The 21,729-nt window shown below is 34.2% G+C and overlaps 1 protein-coding gene and 1 long non-coding RNA gene across 3 annotated transcripts in view; one reads left to right on the top strand and one right to left on the bottom strand.

Moving 5' to 3' along the window:
* The window catches only part of LOC128230583 (uncharacterized), a 93,001-nt gene extending 76,837 nt beyond the window's left edge, over window positions 1–16,164 (bottom strand). For both annotated transcript variants that reach the window (XM_052942999.1, XM_052943000.1), the window contains exons 1-2: window positions 15,878–16,164; window positions 1,103–1,346 (exon numbers count right to left, since the gene is read on the bottom strand). In XM_052942999.1, the coding sequence (XP_052798959.1) occupies window positions 1,103–1,346; window positions 15,878–16,153 (520 nt within the window). In that variant the 5' untranslated portion in view covers window positions 16,154–16,164. The remainder of the gene's footprint in view (window positions 1–1,102; window positions 1,347–15,877) is intronic.
* The window catches only part of LOC128230585 (uncharacterized), a 319,871-nt gene that overhangs the window by 227,041 nt on the left and 71,101 nt on the right, over window positions 1–21,729 (top strand). The window lies entirely within an intron of this gene.

The raw sequence follows: 21,729 nt of genomic DNA on the forward strand, positions 1-21,729 counted from the left end.
GTCCATACAAGGGAAAGTTACAGCCCGGACACAACAACCTATACTCTATGTCCTTATATGCAGCACTCCATTGTGAATAAACACTATGTGTGACCTTGACCTTTGAGGCAGGGACACAGGTCTTGCACGCGACACGTTGTCTTGGTATGTGGAACACATGTGGCATTTTATTTTAAAATCTGTCCATACAAGAGAAAGTTACAGCCCGGACACGACAACTTATACTCTATGTCCTTATATGCAGCACTCCATTGTGAATAAACACTAAGTGTGACCTTGACCTTTGAGGTAGGGATACAGGTCTTGCACGCGACACTTGGTCTTGGTATGTGGAACACATTTGGCAAGTTATTTTAAAATCTGTCCATACAAGGGAAAGTTACAGCCCAGACACGACAACCTATACTCTATGTCCTTATATGCAGCACTCCATTGTAAATAAACACTAAGTGTGACCTTGACCTTTGAGGTAGGGACACGGGTCTTGCATGCGACACGTCGTCTTGGCATGTGGAACACATGTGGCAAGTTATTTTAAAATCTGTCCATACAAGAGAAAGTTACAGCCCGGACACGACAACCTATACTCTATGTCCTTATATGCAGCACTCCATTGTGAATAAACACTAAGTGTGACCTTAACCTTTAAGGTAGGGACACGAGTCTTGCACGCCACACGTTCTCTTGGTATGTGGAACACATGTGGCAAGTTATTTTAAAATCTGTCCCTACAAGGGAAAGTTATAGAGATGGACGGACGGACGAACGGACGGACGGACAGACGGACAGTGCGATTTTAATATGCCCACCTTTGGGGGCATAAAAAGTTAATCTGAGCATTTATTCATTATCATATCATACTCCCAAAGGTCTAATCAAATGAACTCCTGTCAGAGCCAATACTTTATTCAGAATTTTGCCCCACACATCATTAAGTTCTGTTCTTGTCCATCATGAAAATGAACATTTTTCCATGGCAAAGAAGGCAATAGTTTTATATAATATTTTATCATTTGACATCCAAGTTTGAAATCACTTGGATGTGCTTTTATTTAAACAAAACTGATTGAATTTGGTGTTATATTGTGTGCATGACCTGTACCTGTTTCTGTGTCAGATGATTGTGCGTCAGTTGCCTGCTTATTTTTAAGACACCAGGTTGGTACTTTGGAAGGATTCTTTGCAATGAGTCCATCATCCTGTAGCTTGTACAAGGAGGCATTCACATCAGCTGCTCTGCCCAGACCAATGCTTTTAGCAATCTCCAGGGCTTTGCATGACTTTCCAGAACCTTTTATAAATCTGAGAATCTTTGCTTCAATGTCAGCGTCATCCCCACCTTGGGTCTAAACAAACCAAACAAACAAATAGTAAAGTTGTAAAATGAGAAATCATGAAAACTTTTACCAAGCTTCCATGGCCATCATAATGCAGAAACAGAGAGGACTAATAACTAATGCATGCATTTCCAGGAAGGCCTTCATAGCAAAACTATTAAAGGTCTGAGGTACCAACGGAATCTTGGGCATGACATATAGTCATCTTATGGTGGTTCACTTATATTGGACACGAACCACTATCATATATGTAAGGCTTATACAGCAAAATTGTATTGATTTTGAAGGTAAAGACAAAGGTCGTGTATGTCACATGTCATAGTTCTAATTTGGTCACTAACATCATATCATTCCAAAATCTCACCATGAATGACAAAGTTATGGACGGCACACAAACCACTATAATCAGTAGGCCATATATAGCAAAACTGACAAAGTTTTGAGGCGTTCACTGACCTTGACCTTGAAGCTAGGGACCTGCGTCTTGGGCATGACACATCTTCAACTTATGGTGGTCACTTGTGCCAAATTACTTCAAAATCCCACCATGAATGACAAAGTTAGGGACATCTTTTTTTTATGTTTTATCAATGGCACAGAAAAAATATATAAGATAGGGGCAGATTTTTAAGGTTGACCAGACTAGAAGTTGCCTATCACACTTTTCTGAAAATTTCAAGATGCTAGTATTACCCGTTCTTGAGATATGTTTGGAAATATGCTCAAAAATTGGCTATTTTTTAGCGTTATGCAGTCCCACTTGAAAAAAAATTAACAAGAGAATGAAGAATACTCTAAATTTCAATAAGTAATGGTACATCAATTGATACGGATTTATAGAGACATGTGTCCCGCACATTTTGCTGATTTAATTTTTGAAATCAGTCATAAATTATGGATTTTATGAGTAAAATACAATCAGCAATGGTTTGTTAAAACACTAAAAATCAAACATATGCTCATTGCTATAACCCAATAATCGGCAGAAAATGAAAGTAAATTGAACTTTCATTGACATTAACCTAACAGTTATTTGTTATGGTAAGTATAAAAAACATTAATGATTCTGGGCTAGTACAGGTTTAGGCATGAACAACAGTTCTTTGCAAAATATTTAAATTTAAAATTCTGTAGTGTCTGTAACCATTAAAAGTTTATGTTGCAATATTTTCATTGTTTCTCAATACAAAAGTATAAATCCTACATTGGCTAATGTGTAGTCATGTAATGTCCAGGTTTGCCAAAAATCATAGTTCTATCAATTAACATCATTGAAAATTACTACTTTGAAAAAGTTACAGACACTACACAAAGAGGTATAGAAATGAAAGAAAAAAATCATTGTTCTTTTTGTCACTATTATTTTGTTTTACAGTATAGAAAGTTCCTTCTTTTATGTTGCAATGTTGCATCATACATTGAACTACTGAGTTAAGTGCAAAAATATGATGCAATAACTCTTGTATAATAAAACATTGCATCATCCTTGTGGCATTGTTTTTCAGAATTATTCACTGAAGCACATTGTAACCTGTATATTTATCCAGAAAAGTTTACCACTTGCTTTTTGTGTTCCTTACCATGGTACGACCCTAGGAAATGGGGAGAAAACATGAAAAAAGCCCTGGTGATAACTCAGGTATGTTCCTATTGTTTTGACAATGCTACACAATAATCTGTAGTGTCCATAACCAATATCCCCTTATTTCAAGTGAATGACCATTTCCCTCATATGAGTATGAAATGAAAAGTTAATGTGTTTCCTTTTACAATACTGTTGTATAAGGCACAATACTGGGACATTCCAGGCTAAATTTTAAAATAAATAATGTAGATAAAAGTGTTATATTTCCAAGATTTCTTACAACTGGCACAATTTCCAATAATCTCTTTAAATACACACTGTAAAAATAATGTTTTTGCGATAACTATTATGAGATCAGTAAATTCAGGCAAAAAAATTATGACAATTTCATGAGGTCTGACAAAATATAGCATTTCTAGTTCTTATGTTCAAATGGTTACAGACACTACACAGCCTATGCATTAAACAGACTATTCTATATGACATTGAAGAGCTTGTGAAATCAGTTTAAAAGCTTAAATATTGACCAAATACACAGTCTGAAGCTACATGTTTCTTTATCAGACACCTAACTTAAACAAACAGCTGGTTTTCATTGCTTATAAATACATTGAAGAGGACACATGAGCAATATGCTTAAAAATATCTAAATTTGCATTTTCATACATAAACACAAATAAGCTTGCGGGAATCAAAACACAGTTGTTTCTTTTTTCAGGAAGCACAGTTCAAACAAGCAAAGATGAGCACAAAGTGAAAGATAGAAGGGAGAAGACTAGGCTCAAAGTACAAGCATGGAGGAAAAAGCAGAGAGAAAACAAAGCAAAATATGATGAGCTGAAAAAAGTCGATAGGGAAAGGAGACAGGAGGCAAGACTACGAAAATGGCAGCAAGCTCTCTCTCTGATCCAACCATTCAACAAGAACAAGCGTGAGGAAATGAAAAAGTATAGTCAGAAAAAGAAAGAAAAAGCAGCCATTTCATTACCAGATTGCTGAAATCAATAAGAGAAAGATAGAGAAAAAGAAAGAAGCTGTGAAAAGAACCAAAGCATGGAGAATGCGCATCAAGCTGAAGGATAATACAAAACAATGATTAAGTAATCCAGATAATGAAGAAAAGAGACATGCTGCGTCACCTGAAGTATTGCCTAAAGTGTTACCTGAAACAACTTTGTAGAGAAAATTAAACAAAGTGAAAGAAGTGTTACCTACAACACCAAGGAGTATAGTTGCAATCATTACTAAACTTATTGAATCTCCATCAACATCAAAAGTTCTCGGTACGAAAGAGATGGTTATGACACCAGACTGCAGGAAAAAACTTGAAATGACAGATACAGTTTTAGAATCTTTGACAGAGAGCATTTCAGAAGTGAAAGCGAGAAAAAGTGGTGAGAAGAAACATGCAATAACATTATCTGTGACTCAGTATTAAGGAAATATAAAAGGCACAGATTAAACAAGTATTTCAAGGTATCAGTTAAAGCTCGAAAACCTAGATCAACATGGTGGGAAACAAAGACAACGAAGAAGGCATGCACTTGACTCATGCGTAAATGATTCTGTGAAGAGTTTCTTTCGGAGTGCAGAAATCAGTAGAGAGGTGCCAAACAAACATAAAAGTGAGAAATGAAGGCGAGAAAGAAATACTACAAAAACATGTTATGACAATGACACTAGAAGAAGCCTACAATGAGTATAAGTCGAGAAATCCTACTCATAAAATAGGACTTACTTCATTTTCAAAATTGAAACCAGTGAATATGTTAAGAAAGTTTCTGAAACAAGCAGGAGATCATGCTTATGTCAGAAATGCTGCAATGTGGCTCTAAAAGTAGAGGCATTAACAAACATGAGAAAGTTAGTGAAAGATAAAGACACTTTGAATGACATTTCAACAGACAAGAAAAGCTTGAGTGATGCTACATTTTGTAAGTATGAGACCAACCCAGACATTCAATGTTTAAGATGTGAATGTCCGAAATGTGGAGTGAAATGTCTACGAAATTACCTAAAGCCAGTAGTAGAAAAATGTAAAGATGGAGTAGTGTCATGGCATCAATGGGAGAATGTGGAAATTGCAAAAGATGACAAAATGAAACGTTGCGTCTAGTATGTGCCTAAAGAAGCAGACATTGAAACATTCATGACAAGTTTAGAGAACGATATGCAAAATTATCTGGCCATATGGCAACAACAACAGATGGGAATTTGTGTCCAGGGTTCTATTGCTATGGTCATGGACTTTAGTGAAAATTATGGGTGTGTCTTCAAAAGTGAAGTACAGTCAGGATTCTTCTACCGAAATCAAGTAACGATACATCCCATTATGTGTTACTACAGGGAAAAGCAGGAAGAAAAAGAATTTAAGGTGAAACATGCCATTATTGGCTTAAGCGAAGACACAAATCATGATGCTGACTTAGCAATCACTTTTGAAAACAAGGCCATAGAAGTTCTTGGGATGAAAGGTGTTAAAATAGAAGAGATTCATGAGTGGACAGATGGATGTGCGGCACAATATAAGGGGAAAAAAGCCTTTGCAGATATAAGTCTGAGAAAAAAGCCATCGGTAACACGAAACTTTTTTGAAACATCTCACGGAAAGAATGTGTGTGATGGTATCTGTGCAACTGTGAAAAATGCATGTTACAGAGCTGTAATCAGCAACAGAAAGGTAATTGGTTGTGCAGAAGATGTGTATGATTTCTGTACACAGAAACTGAAAATGGAAAAAACAGATGAAGATGCAAGCACAATTTCAAAACGAGAATTCATCCTTGTTTCTGGAGCAAAAAGGAATAGAGATGAAACAGATGTGCAGACACTTGTAGGTACAAGAAAATTGCATGCTGTAAAGTCAGTAGGCAAGGATTATGAACTGAGCACAAGAAACTTAAGCTGTTATTGTGGGCAATGTATAGAAGGTAGTGGAGTTTGCAACTTCTGCGAACATGTTAATGCCTGGGATACACTGAAGTTAGTAATTAACCATTTGGCTAAGTATGTCTCCTCCTGAAATAGACTAATTCTTTTAGCTCCAGTTGTCTGTCTGTCCGTCTGTAACAAATTGTGTCTGCTCCATGTCTCTTTAACCTTTTGAAGGATTTGATATAACTTCCCACAAATGTACACCATATTGAGAGAAAGGGTTTATTATTATAACTGTTGAGCAGTTTCTGAACTTGACTGTATTATATCTTGCATTTACCTCAAGCGGTTAAGTGAACAATATAACATTGACCAATACAAGGAACTAAACCTTCTAGGTCACCATTTTGGAATAAAGTAATACTTAAAGCTCATATTTCCATAAGAATCTGCTTATATACAGTTTAAATAGCTTATACAAGTATATCATTTCAACAAAACATCAGATCCTCCACTGTTTTATGTTTGCAACATTTTTTTAAAACTTTGATTTATATATCATGACTTTTATGAACAAATACCAAACAGCAACTCACAAATCTATACTCATTTGGGCAGAATTTTGTAAATCCAAGCATTGTCATTTGATATTCAATGCTTTTTGGCAAATTGGGGCATTTTCTGTCACATTAAAATCAATATAAAAAAATAAATCTCCAACTTCAATATTCTCATATTTTTGTGCCCATTCTTTGCCAATTATTTGTTTGTCTATTGGTATACATGTATGTTTATTCATACTGTTTTTCAAAATAACGAATTAATAAAATGTTTGAAATATTTTATTTGTTCATAACTTATTTAATATAACAAAAAGATGATTGCATTTTGTTTTATTTCACATCATGATCACTCATAGAGCGAGACTTGAAGAAGTATAGTGATATAGCCACAGGTGTTTGTCTGACTTTCTCCTACCCAAGAGGGCATGTGTTTGAATCCCAAGTTGGAAAACACAGTTCAAAGGTCAGTTGATGTATCCTGATTGCAGGCAAAGAGAAACACTCTTTGATGGGCAACTGTAAAATAGAAGATACATAATCTTTACGATTATCCATAAAACGTGAAAGTTGTTAGTAAAATAAAAAAAGAAATGGTCTAACATTTTTTTCAAATACAATTCTTGATAATATTTCTTGTAAAAGTACACATTTATCTTAAGAGATAAAAAAACACTACAGTACAAATTTGTATTGTAAAAGCCATTTCTCAAACTCAAATGAAATGCCTGCCTTGACAGTGATATTTTGTATTAAGATTACATATAAATGTATTTGTAAAAAATCAGAAGTTTGCAAAAAGCAGTAGCATATAAGTATCTATCATGTGTTACCGGTACGGATAGAAAAATCCGACCCGAGGGCACGTGCGTAAGCCGGTAACGAGGCTTGCCGAGTTACCGGCCACGCAGCGTGCCTGAGGGTCGGATTTTCTATCCGTACCGGAAACACATGATTGATATTTCTTCTTACATATCTTAATTTATCAATTTGTGGAAAAACAAATGAGGTTGAAAACGAACTTTTGTACAATTACACCAAAAAGCGCGTGCGACGTTGTTTACTGACGTCATAGAGCGCAGTAATTTTAAATAACTAGTTTTTTACCGATTATTTATTTTCAATTTTAATTCAAAGTCTTGCAAACATATATATTTGACTGCGCTTAATTGAATTGGCATAATATACTATTCATAAATCATACAATAAAAGAAATAAGAAGTGGCGCGTTGTTGCGCGTGACTCATCTTACATGGGGTATGTGAAGATGGGTTTTTCCAGCACTGGTCACATGACCGGAAATACACGTCCGGTATGCAAGAAAGTATTTTCTTATTTCATACTATGTTATAATGGCAATTGCATCTGTTTTTGAAAGACTGGGTCTTATAACACTAAAAATATAATAATAATCCTACTCCCCGATTACTGTTTGCATAGTTTTTGCAATAGTTGGTTTAATCATACGCTGAGATATACAGTCATACCCAATGCTTTCAGTGCTGCAACACTGCATCTCAGATGACTGAGCTTTTCTTTCAAAAGATTGCCTGCAATGAAAAACTTAATAAATCATATCAATAACAAACAAAGAGGATACTGTAATTGACAATAGGTCTACCTATTTGTAATTTTGTATACTGGTTAGTATATAGAATTGTATATTAAAACATATTTGAGTGTGTAAACTTACATACCTTAAGGAAACAGTTCAAATAATATTCGCTAACTAACCTCTTTCTTAAATTTGTACTTCCGGGGTTTTCAATCGAATAGAACAAAGAATTAACGAACGTAATATTACATTTACCTTTTGGGATATGATTATTTAACATGTTAACGCCATAACAATTATTATACACAATACAAGCGATAAGAAATGAATATAGTTGGTATCGAAATGTGTCATAACCTGAAAACATTGCAATGTGACACAGGAAACAGCTGTTTAAACGGGTCAAACCATGCCATAGCAACCGTAGTCGACAAAACGTTACCACCCACTGTATTGATTAAAATAAATAGTAAATGTCTATTTTGATTATTCGAAAAGCGAAGCAGATCAAATCACTATTTGCGTTTTTTTTAGTATACTCACATCTACGGTTTGTTTACATTTTCGTCCAATCCTTCCCCATTTTGAAGAGTAATTACGTATGAAAGCGTTAATAAAACGGTCGCAGAAATCTTCGTATGCAACTTCGTACGAAGTGATCGCTTGCTTAACATGCATTCATAAAAAATAGTCATGCATGACGAAAGTTGGCTCTTGAAATAACCAAACTGTCAATAGTTGATAACAATGACACGATTTTGAAACCAGGCAGCTCTCCCTGTATATTTTTCTGCACATACACCAGAGGCACCGTCCCTCAGCACTTTCAGTGCTTTGATTGTATGTGGAATGAAATATCATAAGTGGCACTAAATTGAACATAATTTATAGTTCTCATTGATATTAAACATAGCCCCAAGTACATGTTGATCTAAGATTTAAGGCTTGGATGGAGTCAGGGCAAGAAAAATGCATGTTAATATATTGTACTTTCCAATGCAAGAACTGTTTGTTTATTCAAGTAAATAAAGCAATCCCCACACCAAGGAACTGCAGTATTGCTTAACCAGCTTAATTGACATTATGAGTTGGAGTTCAAATTGCTGCAATTAAAGGCGCATCTAGTTTACAGAATTATTCAAACTCTAATTTAGCAACCTTAATATAGTTATATGAACTACTTTTGCGAAATGAACGCTTTTTTAGATTTACAAGGACGGGTGAAAAGTATTCAAATGTTACAGTACTATTCAATTTGGAATGCCTGAAAAGAAAGCTTCTTGATTCTACATTCAACATCTTCTTTCTGTTTGACATATTGGACCAGGAGAATCATGAACCTACAACTTTTTGCATCTATTGAGATAGGGAGCGTTCAGGACAGTGACAGAGGACAATACAAGAATGGCCAACTGCTGCATTTATTGAGTTATCTAATGCATACAAATTAAGATGGATAAAATAATTCTTAATTTTCCAAACTAATTCCTTAAGATGCTTGTATGTAGTTGTCTTTTACAATGATTGTTCAAAGTTACAATGGCCCTGTGGGTTAAAGATGATCTGTCCACGGGGTAACAGGTTTTGTACATAATAGGGTTATAAGTACTGCATTTTGATCCAGGAGGTTGTATTCAACTCAAGTAGATTTTTGCAGATTTGGATTTCACAAGGCACAAGCCGAGTAAAATCAAAATCTACAAAAAAAATAACAGAATCAAATATGACATTCGGCCATATCCGGATCAAAACGCAGTACTAATAACCCTTTTATTATATACATTACTGATTAGATCACTTAAAAGCCACATCTTTGCATAATAAATTTCATTTTAAGGATGCACTCATTACTTTTATGACGTCAATTTAATATTGCGCAACATACTTGTTATGACGTGATGTCACAAGAGTGGTATATATGGCCGTATTGCACTGGAGCGGAATATGGGTTAAAGTATTTTGTGATATGTATTGCATGTGGATTGATGATGGGTATATAATAAATAAATAAAATCATGTTTGGTATTCCATTCTCACTAGCAGTGTGATTAAATGCTGACACCAATGTTATGAAATTTGATGGTCAAAGTATTTAAAAGACATTTCAATATTTCATACTTTAAAAACGATATTCATCTCATCTTAGTCTACTCAACTTGCTTTGCTATGTACAAAAGTCTGCAGCAGTAATATGAAAAGCATTAGACAGAAGGCAGTGCTTAGCACTAAGTTATCATTGTCACATGTTATATAACTATTTTCTCTGTCTTAATTTGTATGCATTAGATAACTCAATAAATGCAGCAGTTGGCCATTCTTGTATTGTCCTCTGTCACTGTCCTAATAGCTCCCTATCTCAATAGATGCAAAAGGTTGTAGGTTCATGATTCTCCTGGTCCAATATGTCATACAGAAAGAAGATGTTGAATGTAGAATCAAGAAGCTTTCTTTTCAGGCACTCCAAATTCAATAGTACTGTAACATTTGGAGTGCCAAGAATTTGTTGGATTCCTAGGCAACAGGTATCAGGTGTTCCAGTACATTTGGCAAATACTTTTCACCCATCCTTGTTAATCTAAAAAGGCTTTCATTTTGCAAAAGTAGTTCATATAACTATATTAAGGTTGCTAAATCAGAGTTTGAATAATTCTGAAAACTAGATGTGCCTTTAATTGCAGCAATTTGAACTCCAACTCATAATGTCAATTAAGCTGGTTAAGCAATACTGCAGTTCCTTGGTGTGGGGATTGCTTTATTTACTTTAATAAACAAACAGTTCTTGCATTGGAAAGTACAATGTATTAACATGCATTTTTCTTGCCCTGACTCCATCCAAGCCTTAAATCTTAGATCAACATGTACTTGGGGCTTTGTGTAATATCAATGAGAACTATAAATTATGTTCAATTTAGTGCCACTTATGATATTTCATTCCACATACAAAAACACTAACATGTTCTTTAAAACCAATATCCTATGTTATGATAAAACCATTGCCAAGTTGGTAATTTGAAAAGACAAGAAATTATATCTGGTCAGGGTTTGACATAGTCTTTCTAGACAGCTGGACTTGTTTTGCAGTTACTTTGAAAATCTTCAAAAGCTAAACTGAACAAGACTGGAGCAAAAAACTCGCAATACCAAAAGGGGTTTTAAAAACTTAAGAGATCATTCTCACATCACCTATACCATTAGTTCTTATCTACAAACTTAAGTCAACATAATAATTAATGTTTTACATAAATAGTGCAATGAATAAAACATATTGCAATAAGTGCCAATAACATAGCAATCAAGTATGATCACTATAGGCCTAAACATGAGATTTCAACATGTTCCTGATAAACAATAAATAATTTTCTCATTTTTTGCACAAGCTGAAAAAATGGTCTCTTTTGGAATACTTCACATATGTCATGGCTTTTATCATTCAAACTAACATTTCGCTTGTTATTTCAATATTCAATGATTGTGTAGACATTCTTAAATGATGCTTAAAATAAACATTCATGCTAATCATGCCTACCAAAAGCACCTGACTGACCAATCAGTATCCAATTTTGGCAGGGCTTATTGGTGGTTCATTGAAATCAACCATGACCTCTCACAATCTGCACTGATCAACAGTAGTTAATGAATTGTTTCAATTGTTCTTATTTTCATAAACTTAGAAAACAACTGCAGTGAATAAAATTTATTCCTCATCACTGAGAGAAAGTTTTCATCTGTTTAATTTTTAGATTTTCAGATTTTTATATTAAAGTTAAAAAATTGATGTTTTAAGCATTATTCTTAAACTGTTAGTAACGGTTTAAGCCATAAAATATTAATTTTCGAACGGAAATATGACAAACTACGAGCTGATTGTTTGTCAGCAATCTGATATCATTGGTTTGAAGATGTTTACGCAAAAATTAGCTCTTTCCAAGACAAAAAAAAGTTGTAAAAATGGTAAATCTGTGAGAGTGTAGCTTTAAACTACATGTATGACAGGAATAATTCAAGGGAATGATTTTTTGTGATTTCTAGCATTAAAATTGTCTGAATCGCATGAAAATTTATAAATTATGTAAGGTATTCTCACATTGGTCACACTTTTTGAACTTTGTGCTGTCTTCTTTTTGTTTGTCTTTAGATTGCAAAGTATAACTTATATAAATAAATATATATTTTTAACTTTATCTGAATACACAAGCTAATGCATCAGTCAATTGTAACCATGCCCCCCGCCCCCGGTCCCGGAATAGCGGGGACTTTTACTTTCTGTCCAGCCAACCCCAGCTAAAATCCCCGCCCTGCGGAGATAATCTGATGGTAAAGTCCCCACCAAATGCCCCGCACCCAAGGGACATTAGGTTAAGCCCCATCCACACTGTATTTTCCGGGAAGACCTGGCACTGCGGGGCCACCTGAAAGGTAAAAACATGGCCCATTTCGCCGGCTATCCCCGGTATACCCCCGGATGTGGGAGCCATGGTTACAATTGACTGGTAAGAAGAACTTGTAAAGTATGCACCAGTCAATTGTAACCAGCCCCCCCACCCCCTCCCCCACCCCTGACTTTCCGTCCAGCCAATCCCGGGTAAAATCCCTGCCCTGCGCGAACGAACTGGTGGTAAAATCCCGTGAATTACCCCGCACCCCACGGATCTAAGGTAAGAGCAATTCCCTGATATATTTTGAGGGAAGACAAAACCAACGCAATCACCCGGCATTGCGAGGACACTAGTTTTGGCTTCCATCACTTTAATGTTGATATTTATTTTTTTGATGTTTACAACACGTCCAAGAAGGTAATATATAATGTGTTCGCTGAAGTTTTTTAGCTACGAGGACACCTGAAAGGTAAAAACACAGCCCTTTTCACTGGTATATCCCCGAGGGAGGCGTGGTAACAATTGACTGGTGCATTATAAGAGGGGAAATCAAAATTGAGCATGCAAGATTGTTTTATCAATGGCGATGGTTTATCACAATGTCATGTTCTTACACTGAGAGTGGCTCCAAGACTTTTCTATGCACACAGGTAAACAATCATCTTATTCAAAGATGCTGTGCACATATTCATACATTTGGCTTCATTTAGAATGAAACTTCATAAATAAGTATGCGCATATTTGATATTTTTTTATCTCCATTTAGCAAAATTGATTTTTTCAAACGAACTTGTATTGCTTGAAAATTTACGTGTCAAATTAAAAATGCTACCCACGGTAAGATGAAAATAAATCCATTTGATAGTGGTAATCATTCAACTGAGGCTTTATTGATAAATTTCCTCAATAAAACACTATGAAATTCACATCATCAGCATCCGGAAGTAGTGAAAACATACATGTCTGAATCATTCGGCCGCTCTGATCAGAGTAAATTTTGAGGTCAATAAGTAGACTGGTACCCTGATTTCCTTTTCCTCAAAAATATAAAGTTATACAGGTACGCGGCATATGGTTTTTTAGTAAACATTAATAGTATTTGAACAATAAAATACCAAAAATCATGTTGTATTTAAAAAAGTGCTAAGAGCCATGCGATGATTAGTTAAAAAACACTTTGTATCCAAAAGAAAATATCACGGAAACATGCAATTTATGTCGAAAAATTGTTTTGTTTTTATTAACAGTGGATATCGTTTTTATAAATAAATACCAACATTCTATACAAAGGATATTAACAATATTTTTTTAAACCAACTTTCCTGGTTGTTTTTTACTTAGACCGCACACTTTATTCCCTTGACGTATGAATTCACAAGACATCTTCGAATGCGCGACGGGCACCGCGGTTAGCTGATACTGGTTTCTTTTCGGATAAAAGAGAAAGAGGGTACCAGTCTATCACTACAGAGTATTGAACGGAAAAATTTCGATGCGTACTTTTCCAATATGTTCATATTTGATGACAAAAAATGTAATTTAATGTATGCTAGAAAAAATATCTATCATGTGTGTCCGTTCCGGATAAAAAAATCCGACCCTCAGGCACGCTGCGAAGCCGGTAACTCGGCAAGCCTCGTTACCTGGCAACGCAGGTGCCCTCGGTCGGATTTTTTTATCCGGAATGTGTTCCCGTTCTTGATAGAAAAATCCGACCCGAGGGCACCTGCGTTGCCCGGTGACTCGGCAAGCCTCGTTACCTGGCAACGTAGGTGCCCTCGGGTCGGAATTTCTTATCCGGAACGGGAACACATTGCAAATATTATTATTCATGAAACACAAATTTAGATCAATCTGTCAACAAAGCATCACCATTTTTAAACTATCTAGCAGGTGCCCATTATCTTTCTGCTCAATATACTAAGCCCTGGGATCTGTCATTCTTGGCTAAGAAAACAACAAGTGGAATATAAAGGTAGAGTCGCCAAAACAATAACCGTCAAAGACTCTGAAGCGGCTGTTTACAGTACACTCCACGCGCGCGAAACTACCACTTTCCGTTTCCTCGGCGGATTTTGGTCATCGCGGACACAACATCCAATTGATCATAATCCTCTTTTCTCGGCGTTTTTACTCGTTCACCCACCGAGGCTGATCAGTGGACCGTATATTTACAATTGCCGAGTTACTCGGAGGTAAAAACACCGCGAAACTCGGAGGAAAACCGATAAGAATCTCCCACTGTATCTAATTTTGTTTAATTTATTTGATATTTTTTGCTACACCCGTATTTATTTATAAAAATAATTTATTTCGCATTCCTAATTTTCGGACATCCAAAGGACATCAATCGTAACTTTCACACTTACCAAGTTTCACAGACGAAGATTATCTATCTATCTATCTACCTAACCATATACACCACTGTTGACAATTAGTGTTAATTAGTAAATTCTCATCCTAAACGATGTATTGCATGTAGCAAAATATTTATTGGAGGATTAAACAACAAGGGCAATCAAGGGATTAAGAAAACAAAGACATGACATTTTTGTCAAACGATCTGCCAATAAACTTTAAAACTTGTACCACACTTATAGACTGTAAGTAGCAATTATGTACAGTTATACTTATTGAATCATCAATAAAAGTCAACACATTCAATGAGGTAACTAATTAATGTGATTAATTAAAGTTGGAAATGCAATACTTAAGTTACATTCGAAAACACCACTCAGACACATTAATCCTGCATAACAATACACATGCTCTCCATGAGATCCTCGTGGGTAAAACTGTGAGTTATGTGACGTCACACAGTCTGACTGTTTGATCTGAAGCCGATAGAATGTGTTATTCATTTCAATGCATGTATACAATGGTGTTTAATGGGATTTTAATTAACTTGATGAAGGATTTACACTTATATGCGTAATAAATAAGTTTAGAACCATTGATAACTACGGATAATTTAATAAGTGTTAATAAATGGTAAAATGCAAATTAAGAAATAATGACCGAAAAATATTCACACCTACAAAGTTCTCAACACCTTCGTTACTCCAACCTAATTAAGTTCTCAACACCTTAATATAGTAAGAGAAAGATGACAATAACAAACACAAACGCACGCTATGGTATATCTTTTAATTACATAATGTGAAAAACAACAGTTGTTTGACGATGCTGATGAAAATTTACAATAATTGTTTTTAAAAAGAAACTAACTGTACTTTGAAAAATTAATTATTTAATTCTGTTTTAACAGAAGCAATGTACTGTAGTAGCTATGCACAAAACGCGGAGTTCCACGATTAGGTCAATAAATCGATACGATCACCGGCGCTACCGGCAATAAAACCCTCCATAGAAAACGATTGACTCGGTGCAACTCGGCGAAATTTAGCGAGGAAAAAGGTTGCGTACTCGGCGGAAATCCGCAATAAATTAAAAACACCTCCAAGTCACCGAGGAAAGTGGTAGTTCCGCGTGGAGTGTACTGTATATGGACTAGTAGTCCCTTAAAACTGTCAGGCACTGTCGTTGAATTTTTCACTTGTTCTCTTTTAAATGTGATATAATGCACTCACCTGTACCCATTTAGACCTCCTTCTCCAGGACACGCTAGACACTCCTCCCTGCAAATCCGAAAGTGAAAGTACATTTTCCGGATTTCTCAACGACCAGGCAGGGGGTGAGTCCTTTATTTTAACAATTTGGCCTTTTTTCTCCATCATATACAGCTGATGATTGACGGCTTTCTTAGATATTTTCAAAATCTGGACTAACTTAGCAGCACTTTCAGATTTCTTTGGTTTTCCTTCAAAAATTTTCAGAATCCTGTCTTGGAGATTTGTGTCGGCCATTTTACTTTTCAAGAAAGGTTACGCACAACTAAACTAATACGAGTAAACGTCTTAAAATCAATGATAAAAGACTGCTGACAAAAGATCGGATCGCAGATTTTCATATTACCGTTCGAAAATTGAATTTTTTATGGCTTAAAGTTACTAACACTTTAAGAAAAATGAAATTTTCGGCAGTTTTCCAAACAATTGAGATATGTTATATTGTGAGTTATTTTATAGGACAGCATTGAATGCATAAATGCTAAAATCAGCTGATTCTGAGACAAAAACTAAAAAAAGATATCAAAAATGTCTGAGAGATTGCTTTAACATGCTGTTTAACTTTTCCAAAGTGGTACCGCTTTATACATAACAGTTTATACATATAACTGTATTTGCATATATTTTTAGTATGCGGGTCAAAAAGGCCCACTTCCATGATGCTTGATGGGTTTTTTTAATAAACATTAATGTATGACATAAAATCATGGAAGACAAATTCATGTAGATGTGTCCAAGGTATTTTCAATTAACTTTTAATAACAACAAAGATATTTTGAACGTCTTAAAGTGGTTCACTCACCTCGCAAAAAGACCCAGTGTTACACTGCTTTTCACATTTTCCACACAGAAACTGCGCCTTGCGAGACTTTGCCTTTCACATCGCAAATATTCACTTAATATAAAACTGTCACAAAAGTTATTCAAACAATTAATAGTCACTGATGCTTCTAAAACCTTGAAATAATAATAAAAAATGCTCTGCTAAATCCAGATATTTTGATATGCAATTTTTTTATATTGCGTTAGAAAATAATCACAAACCGAGAGATCTCAGCGAGAAACAGTGTTTTTCGATTGAATTCAAACGAGAATGAAAAAAAAAACAATTAATATAACTGAAAAAAATACTCTGTCAATCCCTCCCCATCCCCAATTATTGTTGACAATTTGGGAATATATCGGTTTTCATTTGACAGATTCCAGACTAGGAATTTGTATATTGTGCACCATTTCCTCGTTTACGATAAACACATGAAATGATGTGGCACTTGGATTATTACAATCAATTACCCGTAGTGCGACAAGTGTTTCTACGTTAGTAGAGATCAAAGCGCTAAAAGCACTGATGGACTAGGGCTTCTTTTAGGGGAATGATAACAACCTTGTTCTTAGCATTGACAAAATCGGCTCACATCACAAGGGGTCACTATTTGATGGGCTAGCTTAAACTTTAGACTAAAACTGCTTGCAAGCTGCAAAGGAAATTTGAAAAATCTAGTTAAGTGTGCGTAGAAAGTGTGCGTAGAGTGTGTTCTAAAGCGTTAAATCAGATAAAGTCATAGTTCTTTTGAATTTCACAAAGTCGTTAAATCAGACTTGTACAAATTAATTTACGTGGTTGGCACACATACTTCTTTAATTTGATCAAATCCTTTTTATATCAAAGGTCTGTTATTTGCAGTTTCAGAGAAGATTTCCAATGATGTAATTATATACTATATGGAAAACCTGGCACCTCTTTTTCAGTGGAGCTTTAAACCACAGGGCCATACTTTGAACAATCGTTGTAAAAGACATCTACATTGTACACCTATGTCAGACTGCATACACAATGCTATTAGGAAGTAGTTTTTATTTAAAAAGTGAAGAATTATTTTGTCCCTCTTAATTTGTGCTTGGTATTCAATTCATATAACATGTTACCATGATAACTTGATGTTGATGAATACAAAGCACTGCCTTCTGTCTAATGCTTAATTTGAACTCCAACTCATAATGTCTATTAAGCTGGTTATGCAATACTGCAGTTCCTTGGTGTTGGGATTGCTTTATTTACTTGAATAAACAAACAGTTCTTGCATTGGAAAGTACAATGTATTAACATGCATTTTTCTTGCCCTGACTCCATCCAAGCCTTAAATCTTAGAATATATATATATATATATATATATATATATATATATATATATATATATATATATATATATATATATATATATATATATATATCAGAGGATGAACATTAAATAGAATTATGTTCTAACATTAATCAAAGCGGATCTTTCTTTGAGAGCATTTTTAACAAACAGACATAAGTTAATCAGTTCAGCTCTATTGTTAGATTTCAACAGCTGCATATATTTAAATACAGAAGGTCTTATAAAGTAACAATTGTTGATATATTTCTTTCTTAAATTGCTAAAGGATTTACAAACAACAATTAAAATGATATTCATCTTCGATGTCATTAGAGTTACAACACAAACAATATCTTTGGTTGCGTACAACGTTATTTCTATTGTATCTACCAGTTTGAATATGGAGTGGGTGCACGGACAGCCGTAGTCTACAAAAGAAAAAACTTAAGCTCTTTGGTAAAATATCTAAATAAGGTTCATATTCCAGACAGGTTTTAAAATGTCTATACACATCTAACACCGTGCTATTTTCTATAATACTATACCAATCTTGTTTAAAAGTATCGATAATCCTACATTTGATTTTTTTTATGAATGATTTAACATCAATATTGTAAATATCACCAAACACATAACTAAAACCATAATCATTTAATATCTTTTTAATTTAATATATACACCCAATTACGGCAACCTTTATCACTATCACTCTTAGCCTGTTTGTATACAGATTTTATGATAATATTATCACTGTTAGCAACCTTAAACCAATAAGACAATATACGCACATATCTATGAATATATAATGGATATCTACCCAACACTCCGTAAACAGTGGCATTGCAAGTGTTTGTTTTAACGTTCAATAATCTTTTACGAAATTTCAAATGAATTCTTTCTAATTCCTTTGATTTAGTATACCCCCAAACCTCTGCCGAATAATTTAAAATAGAACCAACAATTGCGTCAAATAACTGACACATAATTTTGGGTTTTAAGTCATAATCTTGACATTTACAAAATAATACGTTCATTGCCTTAAGTGCTTTGCCATTTAAATGTTCTTGGTTCAGGTTAAAATTTCCAGTATAATTAAAAACAACACCCAAATAATTAAAATCATCAACAACTTGTATATCATGGCCATTGTAAGTCCATCTTTCATTGGGAAATAATCCGCCTCTTTTACGAAACACCATGATTTTCGTCTTATCAATATTCACCTTTAATCCCCAGGTATTACAGTAATTTGACAAATTGTCCAAATGGGTTTGAATTTCTTCAGGAGATTTTCCTACAATGGCCATATCATCAGCAAATAATAGCATAATTATGACAATATCATCTATTTGTCATCCTGAATTAATATCATTTTGTAAATACAATTCAATATCTTCCACAAATAAAGAAAATAACAATTAAATATTAAACAATGATTATTGAAAGTATTTTGACATGTTTCTGTTGATCACACCTCCATCCGAAATGTGCAACATCAAAGCGGTTATACACACTTGTTGGTCATTAAGCGGATTAAGTTGATGACAATGATCCCTAATTATAGACCGTTATTGCTACTGCAGCAGGTACACGATAAAACTAAAGGTACCAATCAAAGATATGTCCTACAACTTAAAGGAGATGCCGACATGTATACATGCCTATGACAGGCTGAGGCTAAAATGTAAATTGTGGTGTGCTCGCCGAATGAGTACAACTTGTAACTAGTATAACCCGATGGCGAGGGTTAATAAGCTCACCCAACTCCCCATGCCAATTGGTCGAGTAGAAGAAAGTTCTGTGTGTTCGGATAGTTTTTCGCCAAAAGTAACCAGATTTTTTTCAAAATGTTATTTTCGCGAAAATAACTTTTTCTTTCATGCTTTACGATGAAATATGGGGGTATAACAGTGAAATAACAACAGTGAAAATATCAATTTGATATTTTCACTGCAAAATAAGGAGTGAAAATATCAACTTTCAGAACTACTTTTAAATTTCTTTGTTGTTACATGAACTTGCATTGATCAAAACAGAACATTGGACTTCAGTAAATTATGTCAAAAAATGTTAAAAAAAGAAAGAAATATTTTATAAATTTAAATAAATATATCATTGGAAATTAACAACTTACCGTTTATTACCGGTTATCCCGTTTATCAAACATTTTACTGATCTTTGAAGCTGAATGTTCGAACATTTGCTTTCATACCAAACAAATTACAGACAAAAACAACTGTTCGAACATAAATAAAATTTTATATCCTCGTTCAAATGTATTTTGAACTGTTAACCGTTGTAGTACGTAAAATGAGCTTCCTGGAGAATTCACACAATTTACAGATAGATCCGATATTTTTTTACCCCACCCACACCTCAAAATGTGTCAACAAACTAGCGTGGCATTTACTCTTTATCTGGAAAACAAACATTTTAAAAAATCGAAACAGACTGGTCTCTGACAGTAAGATGACTGAATATTAACTTACTATAAAAACACGCGTACATGCAGTCTTAAACTAAGAAGAATGGTTAAAATCCAATGAGAATCCACATTTGTTTTGCTAACACATTTGACCTTCCAAATTTTCATTCTTTAAATAGCGGCGTAGTAATCTGGTTTTGTATTCATGCCCATCTTAAAATAAAAAGTGTGTTCATTATTTTTTTGGAACATATGTGCACTAATAATACTTCATTGTTTACTGTTCATAAAGCTTTGCAATAAAAAACGAGCGAATATTAAGCTATAAGAATGAATAGCAGAGAACTATTTCTCAGCAAACCGAAAGTAGAAAAGTTGACAGCTATAACTATGCATGAGGGGCGCCCCACGGGTAGCGGCCTAAAGCCCACCCTTTTCAAAAAGGGGGTAATTCAGAAATAAATAAAAAAATAAAAAATAAAACTCCGAAAATAAGCATAAAAGAAACAGAAAATTTGTTTATTTCAGTGTAAGATCGTATTTTATTTCACTCGTGATCATAAAAAAACTACATTTTCACTCGTGGCGAAATATCCTCTATATTTTAGCCAAAAATTAACTACATTTTTGTAAAAAAAGATATTTTTGCCAAAACTAATCCTATTTTCAGATTTTGGTAAAAAATGTTATTTTCGCAAAAACAACTTTATTTTATTCAAAACTAACTTCATTTTTGGCAGAAATGTTATATTCGCCAAAACTTTCCAGATTTTTACCAAAATCTTATTTTCGCGAAAATACCTTATTTTAGCCATAAACTTACTATAATTTTGTTGAAAATGCTATTTTCGCCAAAACTTACCAGATCTTAACCAAAATCTTATTTTGGCGAATATAACTTTATTCTAGCCAAAACAAACTACATGTTTGTCAAAAATGTTATTTTCGCTAAAACTAATCCTATTTTCAGTTTTTTTACCAAAACTCCCCCCCCCCCAAAAAAAAAAAAAAATAATAATATTTTATCCAAAAACTAATTAACTGCATTTTTGTCAAAAATGTTATTTTCGCCAAAATTTACCAGATTTTTATCAAAATCTTATTTTCGCCAAAATAACTTTATTTTAGCCCTAACTTAGTACATAATTGTCAAAAAATGTTATTTTCGCGCAAACTAACCTTATTTTCAGATTTTTATCAAAATCTTACTTTCGCGAAAATAACTTTATTTTCATCCAAAATAACCT

This window comes from Mya arenaria, chromosome 4 (assembly GCF_026914265.1).
Source record: "Mya arenaria isolate MELC-2E11 chromosome 4, ASM2691426v1".
NCBI lineage: Eukaryota > Metazoa > Mollusca > Bivalvia > Myida > Myidae > Mya > Mya arenaria.